The sequence below is a fragment of the Alosa pseudoharengus genome, unplaced genomic scaffold (genome assembly GCF_046254945.1).
Source record: "Alosa pseudoharengus isolate Yale_2024_CS ecotype anadromous, Long Island Sound unplaced genomic scaffold, YU_APseudo_1.1 YU_APseudo_1.1_scf_9, whole genome shotgun sequence".
NCBI lineage: Eukaryota > Metazoa > Chordata > Actinopteri > Clupeiformes > Clupeidae > Alosa > Alosa pseudoharengus.
The window spans coordinates 27,331,057-27,346,159 of NW_027468881.1; the positions used below are offsets into that span (position 1 = coordinate 27,331,057).

Consider the following 15,103-nt stretch of genomic DNA (forward strand, 5'->3'; position numbering starts at 1 on the left):
GGAAATACTCAAACCATGCTAATTTACTGGTCAGAATGTTTGTGCTTTTCTTCTCAAAGAGCAACACTTGGAGAATCACACAGGAAAATATCCATCCTAAATAAACATAACTAACACAAAAGATGTGAACACCTAAACCAGTTTGATTTCTGCCACGGCTTATGATGCCATTTTTATCTCTTGCGACAGATAAAATGACTTTAGTTTATTCTCAAGCTTTACCCCATACTCTTTCAGTACTATGCTCTATCCCACCAGAGCAGAAAACAAAACAAAACAAAAACAAAACAAAAGATATTAAAATAAGAAAGAGCGAAAGTATAAAATCTGATATAATTTTAGATAATCTCAGTGAGCCTGTACCAAACCACAGAAGGTAAAAATTATTAAGGATCTCATTTTTTTTGGGCTGAAAGACAACTGTATTTAGTGAGCTCTAAACAGAACTAAACTACAGTGGAATAACCCCATACACATCTTTAGGAAATTTTGTATATACTATTTGTTCATAATGATATTTATACAACACAGACAAATACATTCTCTCAAGTTTAGTATTACTATTTTCAACATTATCAATTTAAATTTATATAGCATTGAGATTTGCTTTTTTTTTTGTTCTTTTTTTATATTTTGGTACTGTATTCAAGTTTGTCTTCATTTGATCAATCCTAACTCTCTTTTTTGTTTACACCACAATAATGAACAGCACATTAATTTCTCCCTCTCATTCCCCCGTTTCCCCTTGATAGTTTTATCCCCCTTCCCTCCCCGCCCCGCCCCTCCCTCTTGTCCACAGACAGATGCACAAATAGACAGACAGGGAAGAGTGTGGTATTGTGGGTAGGGTTCAGGCACCACACTCCCATAATCACACGATCACCCTCTTTTCTGTAGGGAAAGATGGCAGAACAAGCAGTGAATGACATAATTAAAGGACTGAAAGACAGATGACTGAATAAAGAATTCTATTCTATTAATTTAGAGATTGTTCATTTAGAGATTCATTGTACTAGTGTATACTATTATGGTGTATTAAGGCCGCTTTATATAAATACAATGCAAAATATCACATACCCTAGCTTCAACACAACTTAAAATATTGTAGTATGAAGCACACAAAGCTAAGCTACCTTCACAGCAGTCAGTTATAAAGGCCGTTCACACCAGGAATGATAACTAGAAAGATAACTGTAACTATAATGTTATTAGTGTCCACACTAGCCTATAAGGTTAACTATAAGGAAAGTCTCTACTTTTATTAATGAATGTGATGTCTAAAATTTGATGGATTCTGATTGGCTGTCAGCTTTTTATCGTTCTCAAAATCGCTCTGAAAGTGATCCCCAATGAGATCGTTCTTAATGTCATATCGCTATAGTTTACAAGTGTACGTTCTCATTCATCTTAGCTAGAGAGATACTTTTTTGCTGTTTATCGTTATAGTTATGGTTCTTGGTGTAGACGGCCCTTAAAACATGGTCTTTACATTGCTGCATTATTACAGTGAATGCATCGATTACTCAGCCCTCTGACTCACCATCCTCCATGAGGCTGCCTCCTTATTGGCTCTCTCACATCTGGTTGGAGAAGGAGGTGGGTGCCCCCTGCTGTTCGTAGCCTCCTCCCTGGCCATATTCGCCACCCTGATTGTAACCCTGCTGGCTGTAGTCGGGCTGGTAGCCCTGCTGCGCGTAGCCCTCCTGGCCGTAGCCCTGCTGGCCGAAGGTGTCAGGGGCGGGCTGCTTCTCCTGGGCAGGTGGGGCACGCATGAAGGGAGCAACAATGCCAGTCTCCTTGAAAACGAACCAGATGTTTCCTAACCACAGGATCAGGTTCAGGAAGCCGAAAGCCTGGAGGAGAGGAGCACAGAAGGCTGCAGGTGGTGAATAGGTGGTAGGTGGGTGTTGAACAAGACTTCCTAATGTTAATCAATGCATTTGATTACACTATAATGCTAAGCATTACATTTGATTATACTATAATATTGTGAAAACATAAATTATGTTCTCAAACACAGCATAACTATCAACTCAGCCCATCATCAGGATACAACTTGGTGGAATTAAAGGTAAACTATGCAGTATTGGCAATTTCCTTACTGTTTTCTCGGTTTTTGCTTCTTTTTCGCTGGCTCTGTCATGCGAATGTCTGATAAACTCCATCGCTACCTTTTCATAGCCGGTGCCTGGCGTGTATGTGTATTTGAATGCAGTAAAGCAATTCGTTACACTCGTTATACTTCCTGACACTGATGCCGTCGGCGTGGTTTTTCCGCTCACAGGCGCTAGGGGGAAGCGAGACGGCCACCATTCAACCCGAAAAAGGTCATATAACAATTGCATATTAAGCTAAAAAACCTGCATAGTGTACCTTTAATTAGTCTACCTTGTGTCTTTTATATATTTTTTAATTATTCTATTTTATGTACTTTACTTTTAAAACGTTTTACCCTTTTATTTACTATTATTCTTTGTGTATGAAATACGCTTTATAAGTAAACTTGCCTTGCCTTGCCTTGCCAACAGTGTCAGAGTGTCTTATATCGTGGTAAACTGGACTGAGCTCACACTGTCAGGTCAAAAATCAGCTCACGTGAAAAGAAATGGCACGTTCCTCTGCTCAAACTGGTCGCTAACCCATACTGGAGTGTGAACAGAGCAGCTTTTGGCCAGACTCACCACGGACGTGTTGAGGCCAGACATCTTTGGGTCGTGGACTTCACGGCAGGTGCTTCCTTCCAGCTCACAGGCGGGGACCATTTCCAGAACCTTCTCGGGGTCTGTGGCGGTCTTCACATCAGACAGGCCCTTGGCCCAGGCAGCCGAGCTCACTAGCCACATGAAGGTAAACACGCAGGTCACCCCGAAATCCTAAAAAGGAAATGGTCACTGGGGTCACCACTGGGGTCATGTCTACCAGCAGACTATTCACAAACAACACTAAATTATTGTGTGTATAAAATGGATTTAGGAAATGTAATAGTGGAAAATGGTATAATTGAATCATCACCAATGTAGCTGCTCTAGGCTATATGACAAACTGTCTAGCTATAGTGACACATTTTCATACGGTCATTCACAATTAAACTGAACGTTGGGTCCTTGAAAATGGATACCAATTTTTGTCATTGGTCAGTCATAGCTAGGCCAAGTTATTTTCAGACTGACCTGAGGCTAGATGACAATATGGGAGAGGTAGCAGTGCATTCATTACTCAGTGTTACTCTGGGTTTTCCATGGCTACGTACTGTATACTGTGTAAACCACATCTATTTATGAATGTAACAGGACCTCCATTTATTTTCCTGTATCCACTTCCATGGTTTTATGTCTAAAATGAGTTATCTGGCTTTTATCTTTTGAATAACAGATATGTAAATTGTTCATAGTGAATGTAAATCATAAAGATACTGAGCAGCCTTTCTCTAACAGTTTAATATCCTGTCAGCTATGTCCTATTCCTCCCACCTTCATACAAACCACCTCCCTCATGGTCCACAACCTCAGTTCATGCCAATTTAGAGAAAATCTAGCTGCAAAATTCAACTATTGCATTTATAGCACTGGACTAAAATGTTGACTGACAATATTTTCTAAAAGCTAGATGACTTCAGATGAGTCCTTTGAGTCAGTTTAGCCCTTTATATAAAATCACTGTTGTTTGGATGTTGTTGTGGTGCTATTATGTATTTAAGTCCCAGGGCAAACCAAAAAAAAGCAAATGTCCAGTATGCATGTACTGCTTTGGATCTATTCATAATGAGGAAGTCTATATTTGTGGATTCCTGTTTCTGGATTTGTGGAGGATTCTGTGGGCTGTCTGACATGACAGTAAATGGGGAAATCCGCTCACAATCAGAGGCCCTTTGTTGTTCTCGCGGTACTTTTCAAAGACAAAGATGTAGACGCTGAGGGCCGCCATGGAGTAGAGGAAAGCAAAGACGGCGATAGTGACGAAGAACTCAGCAGAGGAAGAGTAGTCCCCTACGAGGAAGAACCTCTCCGACTTCTCTCCTTTGCAGGTTGGGGCATCAAAGTATACTTGATGGAGCCTGTGATGGGTGCAAGACAGGGATTTCAGTACATTTCTAATTCAGACTATTACGCATAGAGTACACAATTACAAAAGAAAGATTTGTCATAGTATTCTTTAAAATAGCTTAAAAGTCTATTACAAAAATCCTTATAACAAAGTATTTATTAGTGAAAATAGTTCTGCACTTGAGGACTTTAAATGCAATTGATTCAAGAACATTCAAAAGGCCTAAGAAAGTAATTTATAGAAGATTTAAGGTTTCTATAAGCCCATCTAGGTTCTAGATTATGGCCTTATTTGGGTAAAGGGCAGTCTAGTAAACATGGCTTGTGTATATGCTTAAATAAATGACCATAAGTACACAAACTATAAATGTAAAGGTATACACAAAATATAATAGCAATACTAACCTGAATGGGTATTCAAAATCCACGTCTATTTTTAAGTTACTTTCAGTCCTGTTTTTGCACTGAACACTCATCCTGAATGACCCGTCGTAGCTCCCACACGTTGAAAAAGCAAAAATGGCAAACACCTAAAGAAAAAAGAAAATAATAACATTAATAATAGATACTGGATTTGTTTACACAACAAGAAGAATGGTCTAAATGATACAGTTTATATAGATATAGTTATCTAAATATCAACTATATATATATATATATATATATATATATATATATTTTTTTTTTTTTTTTTTTTTATCTTATTCATGTTTTACTATATGTACAGTATATGGCCAGAAAATGGCAGCCCCCACCTCAGTAGGGAAAGCCCATCTGCAGATATTGGCAAAGGAACCCAGGCTTTTCCATGGTATTTCCTATACTTCCTGTTACTACGAGGCAAGCAAGCAATGCCCCCATATGGTTTTCAAGCAAAAATATGGCTCGTGTTCTGACACAAATGCAGTTCCTACTATTGATCCAAATAACAACACCAAGCAGGATGGACAAAGTGTAATCGCATACCCCCCCCCTCCCCCCAACCACTGGTTTAAATCTGGTAGCCTAACTCTCATAGAGATTAGTCCATGCCTGCAGCCCAGATAGGATTGAATGGAGAATCTAGCTATTAATTTTCACAGAGATGGCCCACCATCTGTCGTACTGGGCTGCTTGGAGTAAAGTCAGGAGATGCCTCACGTGACGGGAAACAAAGGGAGGATAATAGAGCCAACCACTTCTACAGGAGAGGGGGCAACACCTCTTTAAAAATGAAGAGTACAATTACACACTAATTATAGTGTGCTGTGAGTATGAGGTGTGGGGGGAGACCGAGAGACGGAGAGAGAGAGAGAGAGAGAGAGAGAGAGAGAGAGAGAGAGAGAGAGAGAGAGAGAGAGAGAGAGAGAGAAATTGATTTTCTCTTGACAGTGAAAAAATTAAATATGATATCTGCAGTTTAAACATAGAATACATTTTCATTGTTTTGAATGAAATTTCTATTACTCATTATCTAAAACCTTAACAGTAGTATTTTCTGTTATATTAACAGCATTTAAAAAAGAATCAGCTATTCACAGCTGACTATTATTTGTATGTAATTTGTTATGAGTAAAAATAGCTGCTGTTTGATTTGATTTAATATGACACATTGGTAACATGAAGGGTCATATTAGCACCTGGTGTAGTATCTTCTTTCCACCACAAGGGGTAGCTCTTTGTTACAGCTGCTCCTATGATTGTAATGAATGTAGCCCTGCACTGTGCCCGCAAAGGGCTACATGTAAACAAAATGGAATGATGGAATGAATTTATTCTCAGACACAATTAGTACAATGGGATAACTGCCAACTAGGGATCTGTAATTGAACTATAAAATATGAAGAGACTATAGCAGGTTTTTGGTTTCACACGTAAATGGAATATGAGTAGCGCTATAGTCAGAGAGTCTGAGTAGTCAGACTCTCTCTCTCTCTCTCCCTCTCTCTAACACACACACACACACACACACACACACACACACATATCATATGGACACAGACGTGCTGTATTTTCCCAATGGCAGCTTACAGTATGCCATGACAATGTTCTTCATGACTTCTTGGCTATCAACAGGTTCTCACATCTTTGAACAAGCCTGCTCTCCCTTTGGGGTATGCAAGAGTGGACTGGTTTAGGGGCTTCACTGATGGGGCTGGATGGGACTGACTGTACAGTGCAGTGTAATATGAAGTAGGGGAAACTAAGCTCTGGTCCAACAGGCTGTGATGTTCCTTGCTGGACAACACAAATTATCAAGGAAAAAGACAGCAACTGCAGTCTTTTTGAAGAAAAACTGAATGCATTATGCATTAAGTATTGCTGATTGTGCCTCCAAGACTTTGATAAAATGGCACTCAATGTAGCAAGGATGGTAACATGGTCTCTCAGTGGTTTTCAAACACAGTGCTTTCCCTTTTCTTATATCTTAAATCACTTGCCAACACTAGAGGCTAGAGGAACCTTTGAACGATCCTTTGCTAAAAATTACATCTTGCTGGAGAAATGCACAGAATCTAGGTGTATTTACTTGTCCTTACAGAAGAGCTTTATCAAAGACCAAGGCAAATCTTTTTGGGGGTAATTTATAGAACACATCAAGAAACAAGAAACTTATTTAGAACCTACACTGCCCAGTCAGGTCTAGAGATGGCGTGTTTAAGCATTGTGAACACACATCCATAAAATGAAAAGTTGACACGTGCACAAATAAGGTTTATCCTGATGAATTTGACTTACCCATTGTAGGACTTTTATGAAGCCCAGGGGTACTTTGAGAATTCTGAACTGCCCAGTGGCAACCATCTGTAGGAGAGAATCCCAAATGTTTAGTAAGGGAAGAAAAATGAACTGCATCTTTATCACAAAACACAAAAGAGACCAAACCGTTCATTTGCCATTTTCAAAGGGCATTTCTTTTTTACACAAATATCTAAAGGTTTAGAGGCTAGATTATTGTCTGGCCTTACAATGTCTTACTAAAACTAAACTGAAAACAGGCATTTCAGTCTGTCTATCTGCCTTTGCTCTTTATGTACTGTAGACTGCTTATCATTTTCAAGTGCATCTAACAAGCGCAAATAATCAGTGTAGAATTATTATCATCAACCTTATAGGCTATAAGTGGGATGTAACATCAAAAGTCCATCATGATGCAGAACTGATTTGTTTTGTTTTGTCACAGCTATTTAGGAGAAATAAGACCAAATGACTCACAATAGACATTTTCTTAATTTTCCAGAGAGATGAATCAACATAACTAATTTGCTTGTTGCCTAATTCCTCTGGCATTCAGTGAATGGTAAATTTGTCCCTGTGTGCAGTAATAAATAAGATGACCAAAATGATGGACGACAGAATTAACAAACATGGTGTTAATCATCCCGAATACCCACAGATAAGAGTATTGCTTCGTAGCATTCACATCAGCATAGAAGCAGCCTATGTGAGAGCCTACGCCGACATTAGAATATGGTACCCTATGCGTTCACTGAGTGTGACGTTGCAAGGTGCGGTTTAACACGACACCGTAGCTTGCCCAGAGGTAGGTCTCTGTGAAATCGAGTATTTCATAAAAAAACGAGTAAATCAATCAAAATCACAGCAATGCATCAGCAAACGCAGTTGCATTTCATATACCGTTCAGTATGTTATTTGAAACATGAATTCGAAAAATAAGAGTTCCAGCCCAACCTTTGGCGATGGAGACCAACATTTTCGAATCTCTATAAATGTCAAGGTCTAATTGCTCGGTTTAACCAGGATTACATTTATTTATAAATAAGCAACATCAGGGACACAATTGTATTCGCAGAATGAAATAATCATCGATGCAATGTCTGCGTAGTAGAGAAGGACATAGCCTTTACACCGATGCCTGGATAAAAACCAGCTGCCATTTTACAGAGCCATCTCAACAAATGCATCTGCATATTGCAAGGCCTTATTTCAGATGCCCTTTTTTCTAATCAGCGCTTTACCATAATGGCCTAACGTTTTCACATCAAGCTACGTTCTTGTGTACAATATATATACAACGGCCAAAAATAACCTACGAACGGATTCGCTTTTAAAGGATTCAATGACATCCTTGCGGTCGCTAATACCTGATTTATAAAATTCTGCTCTACAACACAAAACAGCACTTTTGTAATATTAACAACGACAATTCAATTATATTACGACCTTCTTGTATTTATTTTGACTCTAAACATATCTTGAATTGCACAGTATCAAGGCTGAGCCCAGGAACACGTCAGTCAACAGACAGCATCACTAGAGGGTACGCTCTCTCATCCCAGTTAACATTGATGCGAAATATTTTTACAAACGATAGAGAAACGCCAAGGCAAATCTATTCAACCATGAAACCAATTCGTATTGACCATACAACATGCAATCATTTGTATTTTCTTATGTTCGGAGACCTACCTGATTTACAATATCCATCTTGGCCGCCTGTTCGTAGATAAGAGGAATGGATGCTCGGGGGGAGGTGGACGTACCAACGGGAAGAGCTTTCGGTGGGGGAAACAGAAATTCACTGGAACAGCCGGGTTGCGTCACAAGCTGGTAGGAGATATTTGTACGCAGAGGACAGAGGAATGACTCGACCATCCGTCAGCAGCCACGACCAACGTGGGATGTATATAAGCAAACAAGTCACTACATATATATAATTTCAATCTCTCTGATATTCTGTATCAGGAGATACATAATGTCAAGATAGTGAATTAGTGGATGATGTGTAGGCTAGGCTACATTGTTTTCTATTTCCTTATAAAGCCGTATTGGTGACAAATGTGTTGTGCTAGATGCTGGGGATATTAAACAATCTCTCTGAAAGTAATAAATGTGTACATAATCAATACACATCAATTGCTCATGTATTAACATTTGCAGCAGTAATCTTTCATCAAAAATCACAAAAGCAGATATTAACTATAGGCTATATTAATGATGTCCTATTTATGTTCCAAAAGATGAGTCATTCCATTGCAGAGAGATGCCGATTATTATGACCGCCGTGCATTCACAAAATTCAGAAATTTTGTGTCAACGATTCCCGGGACACTGAAAGACCAGGTTGCACGAAACTTGGTTTACCCAAGGATGACACGGAACCATTGTTTTTCGTTTTGATCCGTCGCCCACCGGGCCCCGAAAGGAGGGTAGGCCGGGCACAGTTTTCTGCAGGGACGTGCACAGACATTTTGAGGCGCCGTTACTCTTACCTGAAAAAAGGCCACCACCCTCCCCCTTTCTTGAGCCAGTGGCCATTTAATATGCCTCTGCTTTAAAATCCAAAACTACTGTAATACAATTGGTTAATTGAAGTTAACAAGCTGCAACCAGTGATCTAACAGGGCCAATCAGGGACGTCACTAGGATTGAAAGACAAGGGGGGGCTCAACCCCCAGGGTTGTAGGTAATACGCGTGCATAGAGCGCAGCAAAATAAATCATCACATTTTAAAAGGGCTTCAATGCATTGGTATTAACAGGGAATGCCATTAGTTTTCACCAGAATCTTTGGTTTTCACTCTCGCAATATTGCTGATTATATTATTAACTAGAGGTACCGCAGAGCGGTACAAAATATGACCGCTGCCCAGTCCAGCACATTTTTTCCACAAAAAGAAATCACGCTGAAAGGCCTATATGATTCTAACTGTCTCACTAAATTGCATTATCCACACTCAATTCTCACTGGTATCTGCTAGACCAGTGTTTTTCAACCTTTTTTGTGCCACAGCACACTTTTGACACTTAAAATGTCCTACGGCACACTAACATCCTGTGTGAAGAAAAAATAAACATACCATAGCCTAAAACTTCAAATAATAAACAGATATGGCCTTATTATGGCTTCTATGCAAGACCTGCTCAATAAAACAAGCGCCCTCTGTTTCATTTGTAGGTGACTATATCTAATTTAATTGTTGTTATGAACTGGATATGTGATGATTCTGTGAATACTGGATATGGGGCCCCCGTTGTACAATGCCTACCACAAATAGTGCAATCATACAATCAATGAGAGCATGTGGTTATAAATTCTTTGATGCAACAGTTGCTTTTCTGGACCAGTGAGTGACATTTGGGTCATTTTCTGCGGCACACCTGATGATCTCTCACGGCACACTAGTGTGCCCCGGCACAGTGGTTTAAAAACACTGTGCTAGACAACAAGTACCAAAACATGATTAGTTCATAGATTTCACATGTAAAATTCATTTTATACAACCCCACCTCCATCTTGCCTGTTCATAATTCTGAGAAATTCTTGATTGTTTGTGTTATGTTATGTGTGTGGGTGTGTGTGTGTGTGAGTGTGTGTGTGTGTGTGTGTGTGTGTGCCTGCGTATGTGCCTATGCATGCAAGCGTACATATGTCTACTGTGTGAGTATGTGTCATACGTTTGATTACTGTGAATGTATGTGTGTGTGTGTGTGTGTATCTGTTTGTGCACATGTGTGCACATGAAATGGGTTAACATGACCCCTGGTGGCAAACATATGGAAAAAAATGGTCATCCTAGGCCCTACAGTTCTCAAGATATTCACAGAGAACTGTGTCTGCCCTACTCTCCTTTCGGGGGGTCCAGTCCAGCGTGGGGGCTACAGATCAAAACGAAAAATGACGGGTCCATGCTATCCATGTGGGGGTACATGCCCACCAAGTTTTGTGTACCCTAGTCTTTCAGTGTCCCGGGAATCCTTGTTGGTGTACGTCACTAAATGTACACATAAATTATTTTATTGTAAGGCCCCCCATGAACGAAAGTACACAAAACTTGGCATGCATTCGGAGGGTGTCATAATGATCCTACACTTTTAATTTCGTGCAGTTTTGACCTTGTCAGCCAGAGATATTGTGATGAAAACACCTAATTTTTTGCTTTTTAATTTTTAACTAGGTAGCGCTATACATGAAATAAGTGGTAATGGGATGGGTTGACATGCCCCCTTAAGACCAACATACATAAAAAAGGTGGACCTCCTAGGCCCTACGGTTCTCGAGATATTCACAGAAAACTGTCTCCGGCCACCTACAGGCCAGTTGGTGTATAGTAACATAAATTAATTTATTGTGTGGCCCCCCATGAACGGAATTCCACAAAACTTGGCGTGCATACAGAGGGTGTCATAATGATGCTACACTTCCAATTTCGTGCAGTTTTGACTATGTTAGGTCACAGATACCTTCAATTACAACACCTAATTTTTACTTTTTTGTGTTTAACTAGGTGGCGCTATACATGAAATGAGTGGTTATGGAATGGGTTGACATGGCCCCTTGAGATCAACATACAAAAAAAAATGGTCCTCCTAAACCCTACGGTTTTCGAGATATTCACAGAAAACTGTGTCTGCCCTACCCTCCTTTCGGGGGGTCCAGTCCAGCAGGGGGGCTACAGATCAAAACGAAAAATGATGGTTCCATGCTATCCATGTGGGGTTACATGCCCACCAAGTTTCGTGTACCCCGGTCTTTCAGTGTCCCGGGAATCATTGACAAAATAGCCTACTAAACGATTTCTATTGTTATTTTTCGAAAGGGGTTACAGCTGGCACACCGTCATTACTGTGTGATTTAAAAATACCTGTGTGCATGAAGTGAATCTTTATGCAACCCTCTTTTTTGGTTTAGCTTTGGTCTATTTTTTGCCTGTACAACATGGAACAAGGAATGCAAAATCAAATTACTATAAGCATTCTTTGTCAGATGACATCAAAAACCCTAAGCAATTCAAAACTTACCGTATTTTCCCGACTATAAGTCGCTCCGGAGTATAAGTCGCATCAGTCAAAAAATGCCTCATGAAGAGGAAAAAAACATATAAGTCGCACCAGACTATAAGTCACATTTATTTAGAAATTTATTTCACAAAATCTAAGACCAAGAACAGAGAGACTATGTAACTGGACACATAGAGGCCAAAAAGATTGAGAATTCTACCGAGAATCTTAATGAAGACGAAGGAGTAAATGACTGCACTGGGCGATAAGGCAGCCAAGGACCTGACGGTAATTGTAAAGCAATTTACAAAAGCTTCACTGAACACAAATGCTGATGTGGTACATGAAAATTTAACTAAAAATGTGGAGAATGCAATGCAATCAAGCATTTTTGGTGATGTGGAGGGACAAGCCAGAGCAAATGCTCGGCAGGCTACCTCCGAGAGAGCGAGAGAGAAATAAAGCCTGTCGGAACGCTAAAATGTCCCAGTTTACACCAACCACTATTGAAGTGTGGTATTATTATAACCCGATCATTAACTAAACCCATGTAGAAAGACTATAGCCTAAAGTGTCCAGCGTATGATTTCGATAAGGTCTGAGTGTGCGCGAATGTCAGTCAATCGTAACAGTCTGCATAATCTTTGCAGCCAACCTTACAGTGTCTGTAAACATTGTTGCAATGCCTCGTCATATCTGCCTCGTTTTAACGGTAAGGACAATGCTGAAGAGAAAGTCATCATTCTCAAATGATGTCTGGATAATGGGTGAGGAATGTTTAGGAGACATACTCGTAAATCCTCAAATTATTATAATTACTTTATTTACTTAGGCTCTCCTTTACTCAATAAATGCTATATCACAAAAAAACAGTTGATCTTTGAGCCAGTGCTGAGAAATTTGATAATTTTGGTGTATGAGGTGGTCATCTTGGATTTTACACTCTACTGAGTCTCATGTAAAAGATACAGCTTGGCAAATAGGATTCACCATAAAAAAAAATACCCCTAAAATAGTCTATTTGCCAACTTTTACTAAATGCCTGAAGATTTTTTATTTAGGCACATTTTTGTGATTTCAACCTGGTCCATAAAGAGTAGCCTATCAAATGTATTATATTATATAGAAATGAGCATATTAATATAATATTTGACAATGTGTCAGTAATGTGTAATAATTACTTTACAATTCATTTCAGTGTCTGTGGAATGTGTTAAAGCTCCCTCTTTCCAACCTGCACTTTATTTCTTGTAACAAATGTTATAAGATAAATTACAATATCACACCATTTTGAATGTATTTTTATAATTGAATAATTTAATACATTTTAATACTTTAGATATTGCACATATTTTACCTGACTTAAACCACTATGCAGAATCTGTATAAGAATATAAATACCTTTTGCCCTGTGCATGTCTCTGTGACTATCTCGAAAAACCGTAGGGCCTAGGATGACCAACTTTTTTTAAATATGTTGGTCTCAAGGGGCTATGTCAATCCATCCCATATCCACTCATTTGAGGTATAGCGCCACCTAGTTAAAAATGAAAAAGCAGAAACGAGGCGTTGTAATCGCAGGTGTCTTTGGCTGAAATGTTCAAAACTGCACAAAATTTGAAGAGTTGGATCATTATGACACCCTCTGAATGCATGCCAAGTTTCGTGTATTTCCATTTATGGGGGGCCATATCAGCTACACGCACACACACACACACACACACATAAACACACACACACACTCACGCACATGCGCACATACACAGGCACATGCACTCACACACACACACACACACACACATACACACACACACACAGAGAGATAAACACACACACAGACACACACGCACACACACACCCCATTACCCCCCCCCCCCACACACACACACACACTCACAAGCGAACCCACACACACACACAGAAGCACACATATACACAAAAACAAACACACACTGCACACACTCATTTACATACCGCTCTGCTAGTCTCCATTGATGGGGTCAATGTGGAGGTGGTAAGCACCTACAAGTATCTGGGTCTCCACCTGGACAATAAACTGGACTGGTCAGCCAACACTGACGCACTCTACAAGAAAGGGCAGAGCAGGTTGTACTTCCTGAGGAGGCTGCGGTCCTTCAATGTGTGCAGCAAGCTCCTCAGGATGTTCTACCAGTCTGTTGTGGCCAGCGTCCTCTTCTACGCAGTGGTATGCTGGGGAGGAAGCACAAAGAAGAAGGATGCTGGGCGACTTGACAGGCTGGTAAGGAAAGCTGGCTCTGTAGTGGGAGATGAACTGGAGTGCATCACTTCAATATCTGACAAAAGGACCCTGAACAAACTGATCAACATCTTGGACAATGAATGACATCCACTCTACAGCACTATTGTTAAGCAAAAGAGCTTGATCAGCTAGAGACTTCGCTCACTGCCATGCACAACTGAAAGGCTGAGGAAGTCATTTGTCCCCAGGGCCATTGAACTGTTTAATGCTTCGCTAAAGGGAAGAGGAGAGATAGACTTCTCTGCTTAGTCTGTCTGCCTCTCCACCCTTTCCATGTCCATGTTTGAGTACTGACTGCCCACTACTGCTTACTACTGTTTTACTACTGTTTTACTAATGTCCTCAGCCTAATGTTTTCACTACTGTTTTACTGCTACACTGTTTGTCATGCTATATTAGCACACATGACCAATGTCTTCTGCTACAATACTGAATGGCTGTAACCCTATTACCTCAACCTGTTCTTGCACTGACATAGTTTTTTATATTCCTTGTCTACATTATACTTTACTCTCCTATTTGTCCATATTATTTATGCTGGTCTCTAGACCTTATTCTTGCACTGTTGCACTGTTGGACTACTTTTTGCACCTTCACCATGACACTCAATCTCTTGAGCACCTCACCATGCACACAGAACTACAGGCCAGTCCCGGCTGTCACTGCAAGCGTCTCATGCTTGATCACCCTCAAGCACACTGTGGATTTTTTATTTTTTATTTAATTTATATAATATATTTAGTATTTAGTTTTGTTAGTTTTTCTTATCTTCTACTGTCTCTATTGTACAGTAGAGTTTGGTTATATGTTTATACTTATATTTACCATTTCTGCTGTAAGTGCATGTTGTGTGTGATGTCTGTATGCTACTGAGACCCTTGAATTTCCCCATGGGGATCAATAAAGTATCTATCTATCTATCTATCTATCTATCTATCTATCTATCTACATACACAAAAGTAGGCAATTGACAAGCGTGATTTATTTTTGTGGAGAGAATGTGCAGGACTGGGCGGCGGTCATATTTTGTACTGCTCTGCAGTACATCTAGTTTGATT

The 15,103-nt window shown here is 39.8% G+C and overlaps 1 protein-coding gene across 1 annotated transcript; it reads right to left on the bottom strand.

Moving 5' to 3' along the window:
- Positions 1-678: 678 nt before the first annotated feature.
- Positions 679-8,511, bottom strand: sypa (synaptophysin a). The gene is made up of 7 exons (XM_076276063.1): positions 8,454-8,511; positions 6,762-6,827; positions 4,449-4,573; positions 3,856-4,054; positions 2,682-2,873; positions 1,541-1,853; positions 679-891 (listed from the first exon to the last, which is right to left on the bottom strand). Exons 1-6 carry the CDS (start codon positions 8,469-8,471, stop codon positions 1,575-1,577), a joined length of 879 nt encoding a protein of 292 aa, XP_076132178.1. The 5' UTR covers positions 8,472-8,511; the 3' UTR covers positions 679-891; positions 1,541-1,574.
- Between the last annotated feature and the right edge of the window lie 6,592 nt (positions 8,512-15,103).

Bases quoted from the DNA above. Each gene is read 5' to 3' on its own strand.
- sypa (XM_076276063.1), bottom strand. The intron at 4,574-6,761 runs GTAAGTCAAATT...TTTTTTCTTTAG, and splicing joins TCATAAAAGTCCTACAATGG to GTGTTTGCCATTTTTGCTTT. The intron at 2,874-3,855 runs GTGAGCGGATTT...TTTCCTTTTTAG, and splicing joins ACAACAAAGGGCCTCTGATT to GATTTCGGGGTGACCTGCGT.